Source organism: Alligator mississippiensis, chromosome 3, assembly GCF_030867095.1.
Source record: "Alligator mississippiensis isolate rAllMis1 chromosome 3, rAllMis1, whole genome shotgun sequence".
NCBI classification, from domain to species: domain Eukaryota; kingdom Metazoa; phylum Chordata; order Crocodylia; family Alligatoridae; genus Alligator; species Alligator mississippiensis.
In genome coordinates this window covers 191,191,088-191,212,250 of record NC_081826.1, presented here as the reverse complement: position 1 = coordinate 191,212,250, position 21,163 = coordinate 191,191,088, and the positions used below count along the sequence as shown (strand labels likewise).

Genomic DNA, 21,163 nt, shown 5'->3' with positions numbered 1-21,163 from the left:
GTGTACAAAACCAATACAGTTTATCTTGGTGTATGCCTCTTGCATATACAGGATCCTAAGTTCAAGGCAGCCTTTTGATGCTGCTACCTGTTACTACAGATAAGGCAACAATCAAAGTCAAATCAGGAATTAGGAACTGATGGAAACCTGTTAGGTCAGCTCTTACACATTTTCACAATGAGCAGCCAAAATATATCCCCTGCAATCTCTCCTTGCTCCAGCTATCATTGTGGAATTACAGTGTCTTGAGAGAGATCTCATAAGAAATTACAGTACAATATAATTTTTGTCTTAATTTGCTTCACTATAAGCAAAGTAAGTCCTTTGGTACTGAACTACAGTTAGCATAGTTAAAGCCTCATTTACATCCCATAATTAATTGTTTATTTGAAACTATGTTAGGAGTAATTTACAAAGTTGTAGTGTTTCCCTTGTATAATAAGTACAGAGCAATCACAGAATAATTAAAAGGTATATGCATCGCTCACATATTTTAGAACCAACCAAAATGATGAGTCTGTTGTTTGGAGGGAAGGAGATGAAAATATTTAATATATTTTAGTAAGCTGCTCCAGACATACTGAAATGAAATAAATACTGTGCCCAGAAATCTTCAGGAAATTTTAAGATGAATATTGCATGCTGCTTCTAAGATTCTCCAATGTATTGCATATATAAACATGAGGTAGGTGTGTTTGTGTTGTTAAGAATATTCTTTTTTTAAAAGTAATAAATGTCAACTTTGCAAAAAACCCTCAACTAAACAAAAACACTTTTTGATCTATATTAACACAGAACTGCAGAACAAAATACTGTGCCCTCTCTCACATTTGCAAATGTGAGCCCAACCTAAATTACAGTAAAATGGATGGAACAGCAACATTCCCTTATTAGACTACTTGCATAAAAATTTTTATTACAGATATGTACAATTACAAAATCTAATTTTACATAAGGACCAGCCAGTCTGGTAATAACTATTCAGAATTGGTTTTTAGTGTCATTGGTTATTTGGTGTTGAGAATCTTGTTTCTGTTTCTCAGTTGCCATACAATATATTCAACTAGGCATACCTAAAATGGATGAAAGAATACAGTAGTTAGAATAAAACATTCAGTCTTTTGATGGCTTACCACGCTAACCGAATTAAATTAAATAATACTCATGTAACTGTCCTTTGATCTGACGCAAAAAAAATTAATTGACAGCTCCTTAGAATTTGTTTATACAAAAAAGAAATAGTGGAAGTCAGCTTTGTCCCACTGATGTTTACATATGCATTAAAAAAGTAGAATCCTAACATACTAAATATAATATACTAAAATGCAACATGTTTTTAGAGTTTTACTGGATGAGGAGTTTTTACTTCTTGTTTTGCAAATCAAAATGGAAACATTTTTACAGAGGCCAAAACGCTCAGAAATATTTGCTCTTGCATGTCTAGTGGCTCAGCCCCAAGTCTTTGGTCCTTTTGGGTCACTTCTTTTGATCCAAAAGCATTAACTAACACATTGCATTAACTAACACAGAGTAGCCTTCAGGAGAGCAGAAATAGCCCATAGAGAATTCCTAGTATGAAGAGGGGCTCTGCCATGAGGGGAAGGGCATACATGACAGAAACATTCTGATATGGGTTACAGAAGAGATAAGGAAGGGAGGGTGGATAGTGAGGCAGAACAGAGATCACCATGCTTGATTCTTCATTGGGGTAAAGTTTCCTGATGGATAATAAAAGTGCCAACCATACTGAAGGAACTGTGAGAATCTCGTGTCAGTGGCTGAAGTTAGGATTGCCCCAGCCCGTATGATCTTAGCTGCCATAATTTGAAAATCTAGTCCCTCACCTCTTCATTTCTAAATCTCTGGTTAAGGTTCAAAGGCCACATTCTGTACCATTAAAATAAAAAAGAAGCATTTTTCAGGTCCAGGAAATATTAGGAAAGGTGCACCAATGTTTTTGGGGGCTGGGGTTTGTTTGTTTGTTTAATTCCTCCTCAACATCAGGCTGCAACCTTGGTGAATTAAAAAAAAAAATCAATAACCAATATAATAAGTGACTACAATTTTATAGTGAAAACTTTCTGTGCTCATGTACTGGAAAAAAATAAGTGTGCTACAGAAGATTTCAATATCAAGTATACTAAGTATTAATGTAAAGAGAGTAGGAAAAACAGCTTTTCTAAAATAATGTAAAAAATGCTCTAAGTAAGCATTTACTATCACTTTCATCCATTAGTCCTGCAGACTCAGCATGGCTAAGGGAAAGTGATGTGGATTCTATTTCTTCTTGTGGATGGAATAAAACAGTTTACTAAATTTTACCTACAAGGTCAATCCAGCTGAAGTCAACAAGGACACATAAACATCAATCCTGGCAGTATTTGGCCTTGCTTGGGTTATTTATTAAGGCTGTGCGAAGCTTTGGGTACTGATTCTATTTGAAGGAAATTTGGCCCGATTCAGCAGCCAAATCTCCAAATCTGAATCAAATCAGAAGACCAATTAAAAGGTCCAGATCGATTCGAAGCTCTCTGAATCAATTTAGAAAAGATTCAGAGAGCTTCAGAGATTCAGGCAGTCTCCGCTGGCTGCAGCAGGGAGCTGGACCTGGACTCCATGCTGGTAAGTAAAGGGGAGGGGAGGGGAGGAGGGAGGGGACCATGGGGAGATCCCTACCAGGCCCCATCCCCTGCCTGCTCCCCCAGCCCCCCCATGGCTGCCCCACCCGCCCCAGCTCCTGGCCCTTTTAAAAAAAAGCTCTCGGAATCGATTCGATTTGATTTGAATCAGCACCCAAAGCTCGTGGCAGAGTCCCCATGCAGCATGGGACGCTGGGGGGCAGCGTGGATTGCCCCCCAACCCAGCAGCAGCCGGTGAGTGTGGGCTTTTTTTCCCAAAGACCCAGGAGCTGGGGCTGGGCGGGGCTGACAGAGCAGGCAGGGGCTGGGCCAATTGTGTGATTCGGAGATTCGGCTGAGTCAGCAGCAGCCAAATCAATTTTAGACAGTGAATTAAATCACCGAATCAAATCACTGTCCCCCGAATCGGCCAAATCCGAAGCAAATACTAGCCACTTCGCACAGGCCTATAATATTTATGTATGTATTTGTTGTATTTAATTTAAAAAAAAAAGAAATGCTCCTGAGCATCAGATATTATAGTAAATTTGCAGGCTAGCATTAGGTTTTGTGTTTTTTTTTTTAATTTATGAACTTAAGGTATTTGACATGGAAATTAATTGAGAAACAAAGCATGGAATCACACACTGACATTTTTACAGTTATTTTTTCGATTAACACTGTATCCAAAATAATGCGAACCACTTCCATATTTGATTGCAACTTGAGCGTATTTTAAGTGATGCCTGTTAACTGGGTGGCGACAGACTTAGAAAACAAATGTTAGTGCTTCTGTAAAGAACATCATCTTAATTTTAACAACTTTAACACAACCTTCATTTGCTCTTAAAAAGTAGACTGGCAAAATCTAATTGCTCCAAAATCTGTTCTCATTAGTGTTGGGTGGTGCTGGAGAGAAATTATCAGAGGCTAAAGCCAAACTAAACTTCCATTCTCACAGAACGATTTTATGTTTTGCAGATGAACCAATCCAAAAATGCAACCAACAGGGGCCCAGTTTACGTCAAAAAGCAAGTCAGAAGAAGCTCAATGTTTACATCAGCTGGTTTTGCTTAAAAAAAAAAAAAAAAAAAAAAAATCACTGCAGGTTTTACCCAACAGATCTTGATTTAACCTTATTAAATTTTACACAAAGGAATCTATATTTAAAAAAGACAACCTCTATTGTGCTAGATGTGTAAAAGAGAAGGGGAAATGCCTAACATTTCACCATATGCCAGTGTCTGCTTTGAGAGACTTACAGAAGATTCCTCGTGTAGGTCTCTGTCCAACATGTGGGAAACAAATAATATGAGCCTACACCATTTCCCATGTGCATGCTTGAAAAAACCTGGAAAAAATTAGTTCTAATATTTTCATTAGCACATCTGTTCTTTATGCCAACACAACTCCCTGAACGCATCTGAAGTCAGGAACTAACACAGCTAACAACCTCGCTCTGCTCAAGAATGGCACCACAATTAGCCAAATGAAATGGACTGCAATCAATCTACACAAGAAACATGCCCTGGTATGCTCAGATAATCTTTCTAAGTGCTCTCTATATATCTTAGTTAGTTTATAAAGTGCATATCTACCCTGCCTTCTGCTTCATTTTTAAGGGATTCTTTGATGCGCTTGCTGTGTTATGTTTAGGGACAAAACAAACTTAACCCTAAAATCCAAAATGCACAAATGGCAAATATGGAGGGACTATTTTAATTTATTCACTTCAGAAAAGGGAGGATTAATGCCTTTCCCCCTGCATTCTTCAAAGGGATCCTGATAGGCCACATTCCCCCTGGACCCACATATGACCACTATCCTCCAATAATAGGTTTTCTCTGTCTCCACAACATATGAACTGGATTGAGCAGTATATATGGGACGAATCTGGGGGAGGGGTGAAGTGGTACCCCAGTTTGATTCCTGCTTTACTAAATTTTTAAATCAACTACCTACTAGGGGTAGTGGAATTTCTATTCACGCAGCATTGAGGGCTCATGGCTTCATAGCTCAGTATCATCTACTTGATTCCTCTACTGTCTCTTTGTTTCATAGGTGTTAATGACCCTCTCTTTTTTAATGGTCTTGATGCTCCACTATTCAAACTATCCTTTCTTTTGTGAAGTTGTTGTCTATTAGCCATTCCTAGTAATGCCTCTCTTTTATTTCACAGCCCTGAAGACTGTTTTTAGCTCTAGCTAAAAACCTTAACTCAGGTGTAGTAATACCAATTCGGGTGTAGAAATTACTGACGGTGCCTCCAATACTTCACTGTCAAGACACTCAGGAAGACTAGATTTTGTTTGACATCATGGGTGCTGAGTATGTGGGGGTCCCTGAGGGCACTGTTCCCCCTTGGGAAGATGCCAGAGTGACTACCTGTCCCTAACTGAAGACTGACAAACCCAGATTGCTGTGGACCCTTGCAAGGGGCTGTGGGGAGCACAACACGGGGCACCACTTGCATGTGTGCACATGTGCGTGGCCAGGAATACAGCTCCCCTGGCTGCCTGCAGATCAGTCTATGGGGGTACAGATTGAGGCCCCCATGGTGAGGGAGAGAATGGGTCTGGGGTGCTGCCCAGCCAGGGCGGTGAATGGAGCCCAGGGCCAGGGCAGGAGTGAGACAGAGCCATGGGTGACTCATCTGGGGCGGACAGGGGCTGTCTCCCTGCTGTTGCACGCAATCGCAGGGAATGGGGCATGGAGGGCACATACTCCCCAGATTTGCGTGGAGTGGGGGTTGATGCAGGCTGCCTGCTGCAGGTTTGGGGCTCCCTACTCTGCTGCCCTCCCCCCAGGAGCCCTGTGCCACTATGGCAGCAACAGGGGTGGGAATGGCAGCAGAGAGTTGTATCTTCCACTGCTGCCAGTTGGGCAGGGAGCACCTTGACATGGTGATGCAGGGCTCCTGAGGGGAGGTCAGCAGGGCAGGGAGCCCTGAGCCTGCAGCAGGCAGCCTGCATCTGCCCTTACCCTTCCCCATGGGCTCTGCTCGGCTCTGCTTTGGCCGTGCTACAGGGGGAATGGGGATGGCACCACCTTAGGCTCTCCTAGCAAAAATAAAAGTTGGTGCCTATGCTTGACATATTCGAGTAAGAGATGTACATTTAACTATAATGACTACAGGACTAATGAAACACTATCTTTTGACTGTTTGACTATTTTTACCTAGTTTATCTAGCAAATTAGTGAACATTAGTGTTTATTTTTACTTTAAACTGAATAACGTAGCGCCAGGCCGCCAGCATATTAGTAAAGCTTCTAGTTTCTCTTTAACTTGAGAAAAAATGTATGTCATGTTTATATATGATGATGCACCAAACCGCCTGCTTCCACCTTTTCAGATCCCTAGATCCACCCATGAGGGCTGAGTTATTCTCAGAGCATAGCCTTAAAATGCAATGCTCTTGGCCAGCTAGTAGGTTTTTTCACCTATGTAGCATCATCATCCCCTTCCTACTTCTCTTCATAGTCACTTCTCTTCATTCCACAACCCCTTGTCAGAGAGACAATTGTCCTAAGCAGTGGTATTGCAGAAGAGGTGAAGGCCTATGGAAATACCTCATGACTGCTGTTGACACTGCTGTGGACCCACAGGATTGTAAGGAACATTCACAGGCTGTTATTTACTCAGATCTCTACCTTCAGCAAGAACTGCTAGCCCTGTTCCTGACTTATCTAATTTGCAGCTGCCAACCTTTTCTTGATGGGTACTCTTTAGTGGTATAACAGCTCAGTAAGGCCCATTGAATGGGTTAGGAAGGGTGCCAGTGATTTTTTTTCACTTTTTTTCAGAGAAAGCGCTGGTTCTTTCCACCAGATTCCAGTATCCAATGTGTGCTTTGTATCATTGTACATCTCATTTTAGTTACAGATGTCCCAAGATTCACCACCTCCTTCCTATGCCAAATTTTATTTATTAATCATAATGGTATCAAAATTGTTACTTACCTAAAAAATGGATTCTTTAAATCAAGGATATTACCGGATTTAAAGCCTGTCTGGTCCACCACAGCTACAATCTGAATGTCATAGCTCTGTCTATAGGGAAAAAGAACAGTAATGCAACTGATCTACAATTATGTTTGTAACATTAAGCAGAGTAACAGCATTATCAGAGTATCTGGTGTCCAAATTGCAAGCATATGGTACATGCAATGAACACAAGGGGGTCAATACTTCTGATTTCAGAAGCGGAAATTAAGTTTTTACTAATTAGTTAATTATTCATAGACAGCAGGTGAAATTTAAAGAAGTGCCCAAGTGACTTGGGAGTCTGCTACACAAAATCTAAACGAAGTTAAATAATCTTGCATCGGTAGCCTGTGGGGGTACCATTTGGTAACAAGTTTTGTTGATCAGACATTCCATAAATACAGTAGACTCACATACTTTGCAGCATTAAGTTCTTTACCATTGCCCTCCTCCCCCTACCCAGAGAAGATGAGGGCTTTGAAAGTATCTAGGGGCATACAGAGCCACAGCATATAGATGCACAGGACTGCTGAGTTTCCAGCTGTTTGCTGTGGCTTTTATTTCAAATGTCACTGTTTCTCTCATCAGTTCCACTGGACTACTGATGAACTCCAGCTAAGTGGAGAAGTGATACCCTTTGAAGTAAAAGCCACAGCAAACAGCTGAGCAGCATGTCCTAAATTTGGCAACCCATTGCCAATTAAGCAGGTTGCAAAACACCTAGATATGAACAATTCAGGTTCTCCTGTATTATAAGCATTAGTTTATGGAAGGAAGTGCATTTCTTGGTGAACATTCAACATATGTTGGGTTATGGTACAAGGCAGTAATAGCCTACGAATGCATCACTTGAGCAACTTGTTGCTAAAAAATGGAATTCATACCATGAAAGTCTTGAAATGAATGCATCACTGTTGTCATGAGATGCTCTTGATGGCTTGTTCAGAAGTTCAGTTTGGCTATGCCTACACTGTGAATTCAGAGCCCTCAAGAATGCTGTGTTTATGTAGGCTGCCTCCAAAACTGGAAATAGTCTAGCTAGGTCTGTACAGAGCTGCTGGTGGGCCAACTAATATAATCACTCAGTAGTATTAAATTAGTCCACCCCAAAGCACTGCTGAAATGTAGCTACACTACTTCTTGTTCAGAAGACAAAAGGAGGTACTATATATGGCTCTTCTGTCCTGACTTCTGAAAAGCATTTCATAATGAAACTTTAGTACATGCCTCTGTTCAGCATTACCATAGCTTGTCATTAATACCTGAGGAAATAATCTTGTATTCTGTGTTTATTATATTTATTCTTAGGTTCACATGCATACAACAGAACCATCAAAAACAATGTTATAGTTCTCATTCTCCCATCCTTTTCTGTTCCCTTGTTGTTTCCTGTGTGTCTACATTTAGGTCTCAAACTCTTCAGAGCAGGAATTGTATCCATTTTATTTGTTAGTAATGTCCGGTACACTTTTTTGTTTTTGGTTTGTCTTAACCACACCCAGGTTCTAAGTAATGTTAATATTGAGTCCTATAGTCAAGAACCTCAAAGTGACCAAACTTACATAGCCTTAAAATACTCTGTGGTGGAACAGTAGGGGCCACTAATATGCTGAGCCACCCACCTCACTGTGCCAGGCCCAAAACCATGCTTTGGGAGTCTCCCCTAGGGAGTCTATGGCTATCCATCCCCTTCCAGGAGAACACCCAAAAGTCTAGGGTAACACTGCCACCACCCAGACACTGGTCTCTGTTAGGGCTCTGTGCAGCCTGGGGTACACAGTCCCTGAAAGCCTTGGGGGCTGCTTTGCACACTGGTAATATTTCTGGGTGCTTCTTTTAGCCTGAAACCTCCCAGGGTAACCTAAGGTACAACTGAGGAAAACAATAAATAGCCAAGCTTTGTGGGAAGCAGAAAGGCCCCTTTTCAACCCCTTACACAGTGAAATAGGCAGTCATGCTGTAACCCAATACCTTTATTGATCCGGGGGGTGGGGGGTGGGGGTGTAGAACAAAGGAGTTAGAAAAACACTTTGAGCAAACCACAGTAAGTTGAGCCTTCACAAATAGTGGGTTTGGGGACCCTTTTAGGATGTGACTATATTACTTCATTGTAATCTACTAGATAGTTTCCAGGTTTTTATTTACAGAACATCTTCAGGCAGCAGCTTGAGGGCTTTACTCAATAGGTTAAAAAAATGCCGCCAGATGAAGAGAGCAAGCTCCCCACTTCCCCAGGAATTTGTCTAGCCCAGTAACCTGGGTGACCAGGTTGAACAAAATAGCAAGCGAGTGAAAGACAGAGGGGTGTAGCTGGGCTGACCCCAAACAGGGACAGGGACAGGAGGATTTTTTCACATATTCTATATAACTAATTCAATTTTTTAACTTCTTTGTCTGTAGCTTAAACCCTGTTTTGCAAAGGTGAGTCAATACTTTTTTAAAAATTTCCTGTGGCTGAAGGTTCTGCTCTATAACTGCAGAAATTATTTTAACCTGATGGTATCACTGTTGATTCTGGAAACAATCACTCTTTAGACCTTTTTTCATTTATTTTACAGGTATATACAAGACACAGATTGCCAACAGAAACTGCTCTTTTGAGCAGGGGACATCACACGACTAATTCTTGTGGAAGAGCAAGAGGAACCAACATTTAAATTAACCTGCCTGCTAGAGGCAACCTGTGATGTAAGAACATCAAATACAAGGCTCATTGCAGTTCTAACAGAAATATAAACACAGGACAGGTTGTTGTGGCACAAGTTACACACAGCCCCTGCACTGCGAGTGGGAGATGAGCCATCTAGCACAGCCTCAAAAGTCAGTAGCATTAACCAAAGAGGAAGCATGGCCAAGGCAAGTATGGCTGTCCTGTTTCAACTTATCTTTTGAGCAGCTTCTATCACCTGAGCTGTTTACTGGGCTCATAACTTCACTTTAAAGCTACTCTCTGTCATGGAATCTGTGAAAGAAGGCAGCAGAAAAACTTGTTGGGTGATCTCTCCTCCTTCTGCATAACAACTTTTACTTGAACAGAGGCTGCAGTTGAGGATCCAACAACCAGGGATTGCTTGCACAGTCAGGATGAACTAAGCCCACAGAATATTGTTCACTTAGGCAGGTAGATTAGAGGGAAATAGTGACAAATTAATAGTAAAGACCAACTGGGGTATAGATTAACTAAATATAGCATGGTAGCAGCAATGGCAGGAAAAAAAAAACAGCTCTCTCATTCTCAAGTGGGCACATCACAAATGAAAGTTGTATTACAAAATAAAGAAGTCTTTCTGGGGGTTAATTGCTCCCAGTGCCCAGAGAGCACAGGTAGCAGTCCATGACCAATTCCATCTTTTCTTGGAAAGATGCTTTGAACTTTCCTTTTACATGGAAACCTCCCCAAAATGATACGTGTCTTTGGAACCTTCAGGCATACTACAGTGCATAATGCAGCACTACATTTCAAGACCACTTTGACACTCTATCCAACTCTAAATGTGTCTGTCTGCTTTCATACATGGGACAGATTACGCTGATGTTCCACTTCAGCCACAGGCTTCCAAAACTAAAACCACATCAAAATGTACCACATACACATGGGAAAAAGTGTTTATCAGAACATGTTTTGCATTGAAAAATTAACATTTATTAAACAAGGATGTATCAGCTGTAGTTAGTGAACTGAAATGATTATTTCTTGTCACTGTGGGCTGGATTTGAAAAGTAGATAGGTGTCTAAAGAGACTGATAAGTGCTTGGTGTGATTTTTGAAACTATATAGCTCCCACTGAAAACTAGGGAACTTAAATACTTTTGAAAAGCCAGCACGGGTTTGTTGCGGGTAGGTCTTGCTTGACCAATCTCATTTCCTTCTACGACCAGGTGACCTATCACCTGGATAAGGGAGAAGAGATTGATGTCATATATCTTGACTTCAAAAAAGCCTTCGATCTGGTGTCCTATGATCACCTCTTGGGAAAACTGGCCAATTGTGGCCTTGGGTCCACCACAATCCACTGGCTGGGAAATTGGCACCGTGGTCAGACCCAGAGGGTGGTAGCTGATGAAAGTCGATCGTCATGGTGCCCTGTGACCAGTGGGGTCCCCCAAGGCTCTTTCCTTGGACCCATATTGTTCAACATCTTCATTAATGATGTGGACATTGGAGTCAGAAGTGGACTGGCCAAGTTTGCTGATGACACCAAACTTTGGGGCAAAGCATCCACACCTGAAGACAGGCGGGTGATCCAGGCTGACCTGGACAGGCTCAGCAAATGGGCGGACGAGAACCTGATGGTGTTTACCACTGAAAAATGCAAGGTTCTCCACCTTGGGAGGAAAAACTTGCAGCATCCTTATAGGCTCGGCAGTGCTACGCTGGCTAGCACTACAGAAGAAAGAGACTTGGGGGTCATCATTGACCACAAGATGAACATGAGCCTGCAATGCGATGCTGCAGCTAGTAAAGCGACCAAAACACTGGCTTGCATCCATAGATGCTTCTCAAGCAAATCCCGGGACGTCATTCTCCCCTTGTGCGTGCCCTTGGTGAGGCCGCAGCTGGAGTACTGCATCCAGTTTTGGGTCCCACAATTCAAAAAGGAGGTGGAGAAGCTTGAGAGAGTCCAGAGAAGAGCCACGCGCATGATCAGAGGTCAGGAAGACAGACATTATGATGACAGGCTGAGAGCTATGGGGCTCTTTAGCCTGGAAAAGCGCAGGCTCAGGGGTGATCTGATGGCCACCTATAAGTTTATCAGGGGTGACCATCAGTATCTGGAGGAACGTTTGTTCACCAGAGCGCCCCAAGGGATGACAAGATCGAATGGTTATAAACTACTGCAAGACCGTTTCAGGCTGGACATAAGGAAGAATTTCTTTACTGTCCTAGCCCCCAAGGTCTGGAACAGCCTGCCATCAGAGGTGGTTCAAGCACCTACATTGAACACCTTCAAGAGTAAATTGGATGCTTATCTTGCTGGGATCCTATGACCCCAGCTAACTTCCTGCCCTTTGGGCAGGGGGCTGGACTCGATCTTCCGAGGTCCCTTCCATCCCTAATGTCTATAACATCTATGACAAATCCCACTGGGCACTTATCTCCTTTTCAGGTAAATACCTCTGGAAATCTGGTTCAATGCTCTTCAAGTTTTTAGAATTGGCAGATGTCTCACCTGGCTTTTAATAAAAGACTAGAAAAGGAAAACAAGCTTTCATACGTTTTCAGCTCCCAAATGTTTTCTCAATGTTGAATTGATGTAGTCTAAAGAAAGGAAATATTCTGTCTGTATCTAACAAGTAAACCTGAAACCAACAGTAATTAAGACAAAATTACTCTCTGCAAAACTACAAAAACTGAGTGGGCTTGTAGTTGGGAAAATGCAAATACTAATATTTATTCCATTGCAACAACTCTAAGTAATATACTTGATGTAGCACCTTGTGACCATGTGTGCTGACAGAACTGCAGTTCCCTGCTGTAACTCATGGCATGTGGCAAAGTGGGGGCTCCCTGCCTAGCCACAGTGCTAGGTTCCCCACTTGCCTTTGAGCATGCCTCCCCCACCTGACTCGTCTGCCATGCCTTGTTCTTATTAATTAGATAAGAATCTTAATTAGGCAGGAGGCTGCCCATTCTTGCCCTGATGCCAGGGGGCGCTATCTGCAGCTCCATACCTTCCCTACACCACAGCCCATGCCACGCAGATGGCATCCAGATGTTACAGTGCTCTGGGCCTACAGCCGGACTAAGCTTAGGCTGTGCTGTCACACATTCATACCGCCCTCCTCTCAATAGGGCCTCTCACACTTCACTCTCTCTTACAGGGTCTCTTTCATACATTAACAACTCATCCTGCCTTGCTCTCTCTTGAAGCGGGACCCTTAGGCCATAGGCTTAGCTAGTCCATGCCTTGGGTGGCAGATGTACCATCTTTTGGGCCTCTCCCACAATCTTTACTGGGATAGTGGCCAGCTAATTAGCTGACTGGGTCTAAATCTGCTCTAGCCCCTTCCAGGGGCAAAACTCTCTCTCTCTCTCTCTCTCTATATATATATAAACATACTGGGTACTCAGCCCTCTGGTTTTCCTTCCCCCCCACTGGGGCTCTTCATCTCCACCCCTTTCTGAGGCCACCCCTCACCAGGGAGTTCTTATCCCCCTCACTGGGGGCTTCACACCACCCCCTTCACTCGGGGCTACTCATCACTGCCCCCTCACTTGGGGCCACGGGGCTTCCCTCCCTGGTGATGTCAGGTGGCCACAGCCATGCCTGGCCCCCACTCCCTCCTTGGAGTCTCACGGGGTCTTGCACCCCACAGGGCTCAGGTGGCTACAGCCATGCCTCGCCCCCAACTACGTCCAGTGTTCTGCAAACCCACCCGAAGGTGAGGGCTAGGGTTAAGGCGCCCCTACCCACCTTTCACTGGGGTGATCACTGACCTGGCATTTCATGGGGGCTCCCGTGCCACAGAGCCCCACCAGGCCACCCACTCCCGGCAGGGTGCAGGTTTAGGTCATGCCCAGGACTAGGAGCCTCCAATCCATCCCCTACAGCTCCTCCCTTACCTCCAGGATGTTATGGAGCCTCACAGCCAGATGATGTTGCTGCCTGGGCTGCTAGCAGTGAACTGCCCTGTTTATATGAGCAGCCAGAGCTCTAAAATGGCTGCTGCAATTAAGCATCTGCTGGCTGCTTGGCCCCAGTCTTGAAGTGGCAGGCACCAAGAGTGCCCTACCACATGGCACTTCACAGGAAGTTAATGAAGGTGCTTTGTTTTGAAACATCTTCATCTGAACCCTCATATAATATGAGTTCATTTGTCGTGTGATCGGGCACTTTTAAAGTGCTCTGCAGGTGTGTGCTTCTCTCAGGGCATGGCTATAAAGTACTTCTCAGGGGGCTGACTGCAACAAAACCGCTTCTGTTAGCACACTTCAGCGGACCTCAGAAGTTAAAAGAGTTTTCCCCTGATTCTGTGCATGATCAAAAAAGTGCCATCAATGAATGTTCTTCAAATTTCAGTGAGCTGAGCACTATTTTTTTATTTAAATTACTTTAATAGACAATAATATGCTTAGGCTTTACTGCAGGGTAATTTAGAATTTAATTTAAACACAGGTTTATTTCTAAAGAGAGAACTGCATTATTAATTAATAATATAATTTTATATTCTTTCAATTCTCACTTTTTAATCTGCCATGTCTTCCTGTATTTGTAACCCTTCCGTCCCCCCGACACACAGGGGATATGAAAGGACATTCATATTCAATGGTGATAAGAATAGTATAAAAAATTAAGAAGGTATACAGAACAGTTGTAAAGATTTGTACACTAGATGTCTACCTATACTTTCATCTCATCTTTGCTAGAAACACGTGACCCAGTTCTACAGTGCTTAAAAATGCAAAGCTCCCAGTGAAATTTTGCCTCAGGACTGGGTCCAAAGTTGATGCAAAGGAAGTCTGTTAGAAGAAAGCCAAGATACAATGGCCCTCCAAAAAGCTGTCTACAGTTCATTTGCCAAGCCAAAACTGTAAGGAAGACTATGTAATTACAGCAGTGGCTATGCGGTCACTTTATGGAGTACACCGTTTATCTTTACGCACTAAGTAGCTGATACTTTTTACTTCTGAAAGGAATGTGTTGTGACTGGTGTTATTTATCTCCTAGCCAGAACACCTGGAAATTTGACAAGTCCCATGATGGGCATTTGCTGCGGGTGTGAATGAAGAGCTTTGAGAATATTGTGAGCATCTCTGATCTTATCAGGATTCACCTGACTGGGGTGGCATATTTCCAGATCAGAAACAACAAAGACAACTTGCTTGCTTTACACAGAGGAAGCTTTGCTTTCAATTACAACCACAAATGCACACAAGCAAACCAGACTGAAATGAACCAGTTGTGCCAGCCAATCTCTTCACAGCTTTTTTCAAAGCAGGTCACAAGGGTGCAGCTTTGAGTTACAGCAGTAATGCAGTTAAATACCTCTATTCTGCCAAAAAACATACCCCCTCAGGGAACCCACATCTTTGCTAATCACACTAAAAGGAAAGGCAACAGATTAGTGATATACAAGCAAATTCTTAAATAAGGAAAATTGCTTTAATAGGAAATCCTTTTCAGAAGTAAAAATGTAGGGAGGATTCCCCAATTCCATTCTCCTTGTCTCCACATGGGGCTCAGTAAGGGGGGAAAATAGAAACATTTGAATTTTGCAGAGAAAGTATTTTAGACTGAAATAAAAAAAAATATGACAATGGTGGTGAACACATAATGAGGCATCTCTAAACCATTAACAGACCAGAAGAGCTGTGAGCTTCAAACTAAAGGGGATGCTGTTGCTGCCATTATTTTTCTTTCCATAAAAATCAATTTTGCTGTGGGATTATGTGGACAGACTGATGCTAACAGGCAGTGAAAGCTGATGGGCTCCTTATATCAGTTGCTAAGTCAAATCTTTTGGCAGGTATGTGTTGAGCTGGTAATTTTTCCAGCTCCCTCTATAACATAGAAATGTTCCTTCAATGTTTTGGCAAGGCATGTTATCTTTATATTCCTCAGTAAAGGTGAATTAAAAAAAATGCAGGCTTGGATAGAGATGCAAAGCACTAAAATCATAGGCGACTGGTAGAGGGGTGCACATGCCCCCCCCCCGATGTCCCCCCTGACGGCTGACACCAACTCTGTTGGCAAGGCTGGTGCCCCCCGTGACAGGGCCGCTGCTGTCGGTGGCTTTTGTGGATGCCCCCCCAGATTCAGGAGGCACCAGTCACTCATAACTAAAACCAGTCTCATAATCCACCAAATTTTCTATTTCCATGGCTTGCTATATATAGTTATCATTGCTTTCACCCTCTTCCATTCTATGTACTATAATTTCTTTAATAGGGGCAGCATTTTCACAAACCATCACCAAAGAGTTATACCAATGCAAGATGGGGATGCTTTGCTACTTACCGTTTATTGGCTACAAACAAGACTTTCCCTGAGAGAGTTTCCCCTTCTTTGGCAAAGAGAGGAGTCTGAAGAAGACAGCGTACTTGATACCAATGGGTTAGAGGTTCTGTTGGAGCAGTTGACAACCAAACAGTTACCCTAAAACAAGAAAACTATACATAGATACATAGATTCCCTCTCTCATTCATTTTAAAAACACAAAAATCACTGATTTCTTCTGAATGTTGGGTCACAATAGTATTATAAACTTTAAGCTATTTATAAATAACTTGGGCAAAATGCTCAATTCTTGTTTTGTAAGCATCAACAACTGACCTCCACATCTCTTGCCCTCTTTTCTATGACAGATCAGTACAATTAAGACTTGCTCCCAAATATGGTGGAGGGGAGATGAGCTGCTGTTAATTAAGGCAGCAATATAATTACAAAGTTTACACACACAAACTCACGGGTGGGCAATTATTTTGGGCAGAGGACTGCTTACTGAGTTTTGGCAAGCCATTGAGGGCCACATGGGTAGCCCTGCCCCTTGACAGATGCCCTGCCCCAGTCGCCATCTTGGGACCAGAAGCCCCACCCCCTAACCCGTGACCTTTGCCACCAGAAGTGCCTCCCCTTGCCCCCTAGAATTATTCCTTTCAGCAAGGGGTTTTGCCATGTCTGAACCAGAAAAATGAGAATATCAAATTATATTCTAAAAATCAAACATGTACTACAACATTCTTTAATTTCATGTCAAAAAATATTTTTGTCCTGATTTACATGCATTTGTGTAGTGTACATAGAGGTGATTGTATAATAGTTTAAAATAAGTCTTACCCTTGTATATTGTGGGAGGGTGTGGGTGGGAGAGTGGGTATAGTTTTGTGGGTATGTGATGCAGGGTGTGTGTGTGTGATTTCTGGGGAATGGATAGGTGTCAGGGGTGTGGGTGGGTATGGGTTTTATGGGGGGCTGAGAGTGGGTAGGGGGAGGGTAGTTGGGGAGGGTTATGGCTTGGGTGGAGGGGGAGGGTTTGCCCACAGCCTGGTCCCCCTCCTGCGGCAGGCAGAGCCCTCGCCAGTGCTCCTGCAAGCCCAGGCTCTGCATTCTTGTCACTCCTAGCCCCAGGGCACTGGCACAGACCCCGTGTTCCTGCTCACTGCCACTTGCCCGCTGTTTGCCACTGCTACCCTTCTCCTCCTGCTTCCCCATCTTCCCCCTGGCCTCTCCAGCACCATATTCCAGCTGCTCCTGTGGTCCCAGCACTGCAGTTGGGAATTAAGTGATGCTGGAGTGCAGCGGGCAGGGTGGGGTGAGCGGGGAAATGGTTGCAGCAGGCAGGGGGAAGGGGCAGTGAATGGGCGTGTGGAGTGCAGTGATAGCCAGGTGGGAGTGGAGGGCCCACGCCGATGCACCGGGGCCAGTGCCGGTGGAGCCCAGAGCAGGGGCGGCAGAACCTGGGGGCCTAGGCTGCCAGGAGTTCTATGGAGCCGGGCTGTGCTACTCAAGCAGGGAGAGGAAGGAGCTAGCCCAGCTCCATAGAGCCTCTGGCAGCTCAGGCCCACACTCCTACCACCTTGCTCTGGGCCTTGGTGGCACTGGCCCCAGGGCACTGGTGTGGGCCCCGCACTTCCACCCAGCTGTTGCTGTGCTCCGCACATCTGCTCACTGCCCCTTCCCCCCAGTTGCTGCACCCATTTCCCCGCTCACCCCCCACCAGCCAGCCTCTAGTACCACATGGTTCCTAGCTGCAGCACCAGAACCACAGGAGCTGGCCTGACCCAGGACTGAGGACTCGGGTGATCACCCACAGTCCTCCCCTGCCTCCCTCCCCCCTTCTTCTTATCTGCATTTTCCTCCATGCGGGGAGGCAGGAACAGTCCCAGGCCAGAAGCCTCCAGAAGCCTGATAGGCAGAGGCTTCCGGCTGGGGCTTGGGTGGGGGAGGGAGGCTGAAGGGAGGGGTGTTACCAGACTTGCTGCTTTTGTATGTTTCATTCTGCCACTGGCTCCCCCTGAGTCTCACTGCCCCTGGCTCCTGTCATCTTTGACAAGCAGCCAGGGACAGATAAATACTAATTTTCTAAAATTTTTAGGGGCCCTGCAAGCTGGATAGAACCCAGCCCACGGGCTGTATTTTGCCTTCCCCTGCACTAGCTGATTGGAGACCTGACTCCACTTTTTCCTCCAGCAATATTATAATAGTTGCACTAATGAGAGGGAGGCTATTGCCTTCTGATGCCTTGTAAGTGATGGGTTCTTTTTTCATGGGGGGTGGGGTTCTTCCCCCTCCCACTTTCTCATTATGTTATCCTTGTGTAAGACATCTCCCTGGAAAGCCATGAACTGAATACTAAAAGAGAAAGAGAGAGCAAGCAAAGGGTTTTGTTTTTTTTGCTTTGCTTTGGACGACTCAAAAGATCATTATTGACGTAGTTTGTCTTAGCGGTAATGGTTGGAAGGACAAGCCAGCTTGTGTGACAGAGGAATTCATCCATTTCTTCCCTTTCTTTTCATTCATTCATTCCCAGTTTGTTCCTAGTTATCTCATGGTTTATCTCATGTTAAAAAGGAAAATAATATATTACTAGAAAATTAAATATTATTTTCCTTTCCATATTCCCCTTTGTTCTAGGGTAACCACACATCCCATTTTCACTGGGATAGCCCCATTTTAAATGCTTTTCATGGGTACCCTGTTGATTTCATCAAATTATTTCTTTGTCCCATTCTTAGCAGGACACCTGAGACATGTTTAAAATAAGACTGTCCCAGCAAAAGCAGGACTGTTTCACATATATATCTTCTCTCCAGCAGTGTACACCCTCCCTCCCCCACCCAACCCCTTTAGCACACTCAGCTAAGACTCTATGTCAGAGACAGCTTAGCATGCTGGATACAAGATGTGGAAAAGGAGTGTCTCATTTAGACATTCCACAAATATGGTCACCCTACATATTTATGTATCTGACTGAGGAGAATAATGGAAGAGATGGGTATTGAGGTCTGTGATCTTTCCTCTTTACTGTGGCAGGAGTTCCATCAGAAAGGACCATCCCCTGACAATGTTCTGTGTTCACATGTCCACAAACTCCTAGACGACTGTTTCAGGCTCAACATTAGGAAAAACTTCTTCACAATTAGAGTGTCCAGACTGTGGAACAAGTTCCCTCCAGAGGTGGTGCAATCACCTACCCTAGAAATCTTCAAGAGGAGACTGGACAGTCACCTTGCTGGAGTCACCTGACCTCAACTGTCTTTCCTGCTTGATGCAGGGGGGCTGAATCTGATGATCTTGCGAGGTCCCTTCCAGCCTTACAATCTATGAATCTATGTCTCCCTCCTGTGCATACTTCCCTAAGGAAGCTATAAATTGTAAAACAAGAGATACCTGGTAAGATATCTCCATTCCAGCAGTCTGAGTGCAAAGAATTTAAATATGACAGCATATATAAAAGGTTAACCAGTAAATGGATTAGAGCACCATGATGCAGAGCCTGTATTGATCAGGTAGGCTCTTGCATTCTTCATCAAAATACAGGTCTTTTCAGTTTCCCTATACCTGGAAATTTCCTTTGCCATGGGAAACGAAACTAGGCTCCACTTTTAATTCACTAATGGGCTTCTGGCAAAATTACAGTCAAGTAAACTACTGAATTTTATTGCGGGGGGGGGGCGGGGGGGTAGAGAATGAAGGTATGAATTTAGAGAATGAATTTAGCTGTTTCAGCGCTGTTTTGACATTTCGCCCATAGGCTATAATGGGGAAGCATGAAACTGCCTATAACTTTGTCATTTCCTACCTGATTCAGATGAAACTTGCAGGGATGGTATCCCCTTCTGAGGCCATGAAGCCTGCCAAGGTTCACGGAGATAAGTTTAGGGGTTTCTGGGAAACTGCACCTCAAGCTGGTGACAAGCAAAACTCATGACATGGGTGACACTTTGTGTGTGTTAAGGCGTACCCACACTGGCACTGGGGCCTCTACACAACATGGTAGTGTCCCCCAATGAGGCCTCCTCCTCCCCTACAGCCTCAGTCTGGTCCACTTCAAATGACAACAGGTAATAAAATAACTTAGTGAGCACTAGCACAGTAGCACCAGCAGCATTTCAGGTAGCCAAACTGTAACGGAGACTCTTTCCTCTCCTGCAGGAGCTTCTTCTCCACTGTGTGTGTTAAGGTGCACCCTCACTCTGTGTGTGTGTGTGTGTGTGTGTGTGTGTGTGTGTGTGTGTGTGTGTGTGTGTGTGTTAAGGTGCACCCTCACTGGCAATGGGGCCTCTACACGACACGGTAGTGTGCCCCAATGAGGTCTCCTCCTCCCCTACAGCCTCAGCTCAGTCCACTACTTTAAATGATAACAGGTAATAACAGCACAGTAGCACCAGCAGCATCTCAGGAAGCCAAACTGCAACAGAGCCTTTCTTTCCACTCTGCAGGAGCTTTTTCTCCAGCAGCTGCCAGAAAACTCTCCCTGCCAGCTCCAGCTCTGGGGCTTAGATGTGCCCAGGGCCCTGCATCGTTCCAATCAGGTGCTAGGGGTGTTGGCCTAAGGACATGGCACTGGCAGACAAGGTCCTTTCCTTTGGGTCAGTCTAATTGGGTATGTTTTAGCACACCAACTGAATAGTTATTTACAGAAATATATCTTAGCAAGCTTTCAGGTTGAAAAACCCTTTGTCAGGCTGAGGACGCACCTGCAGTTGCTGTGTGTGTATACTGTTCCTGGATGGACGGAATAATAAAGAAGCCAGAGGCTGGCATGCAATACAGGCAAGGGAGCCAGTCAGTGAAAATGGAAATGGAGGCATCAGGAGGTGGGGGGGGGGGAATGATATACCAGTGCAGGTAAAAGTGGAGAGGTACCTGGGGAGTCAAATGTCTGACAGGTCATATTGTGTCATAAACCCAATGTCTATATTGAGTCTGTGAGTTTCTATACCTAGGAGGCTGATGAAGTGCAGTTCATAGGCCCATTTATGCTGCAAGGTATATATTTATCTGAATGCCTATATACATTCTGTAAGGTGTGTAGTCTATGTCACAAGGTATAAATGTACAGAAATAAAATATAAATGCATCTCCCTTCCTATATAAATTCTATAGAATAATACCCAATTGAAAAGAATAAATCAATGAATATAATAATAAAATAAAAGGGTCTAAAAGAAAGAAAAAGGTATTGTGGAATCCCACTTGCTAGGCTAAGCTAGCAAGCAGGAAATCATTCAAATCAATGCTAGCAGTAGCCTTCATTGTCTAACGCTTCTGAGTTGCTGAAAGACACAGCTCAGTAACGGTTAGACTCCAAGGCAGAAAGCAGGCCAGTTCAAACTATGCTGCCTTTTATGCTGTTTTTCCATCCCACCCCCAGAGCACTGGGATTGGAAGGGACCTCAGGGAAGGACCACAGTCACTGGCCAGCTACACAGTCAATATGAGAGCAGTCCTTCCCCCCTCTTCCCCCTCCTTCTCCTTACTTTCTGTTTCCCTGCAGGCAAGCCCAGCTTCAGCTTTGAAACGTTTCAAAACTTTAAAATTGTTTCACCTGACCTTGTTTCGAGGCTGTTTCAAAGCCCTTTGTTTCATTTCAATTTCGCTGTTTCAAGCTTGAAA

The 21,163-nt window shown here is 44.0% G+C and overlaps 1 protein-coding gene across 3 annotated transcripts in view; it reads right to left on the bottom strand.

The window, feature by feature from the left end:
- Positions 1–520: 520 nt before the first annotated feature.
- Positions 521–21,163, bottom strand: part of LOC102564657 (histone-arginine methyltransferase CARM1) — a 155,254-nt gene continuing 134,611 nt past the window's right edge. The window contains exons 11-13 of one of the 3 annotated variants that reach the window (XM_014608624.3): positions 15,563–15,700; positions 6,579–6,668; positions 521–1,073 (exon numbers count right to left, since the gene is read on the bottom strand). In XM_014608624.3, the coding sequence (XP_014464110.1) occupies positions 1,064–1,073; positions 6,579–6,668; positions 15,563–15,700 (238 nt within the window). In that variant the 3' untranslated portion in view covers positions 521–1,063. Of the gene's footprint in view, positions 1,074–6,574; positions 6,669–15,562; positions 15,701–21,163 lie in introns of those variants that run through there. The other 2 variants (XM_019478177.2, XM_059724762.1) reach the window with 2 other exon arrangements.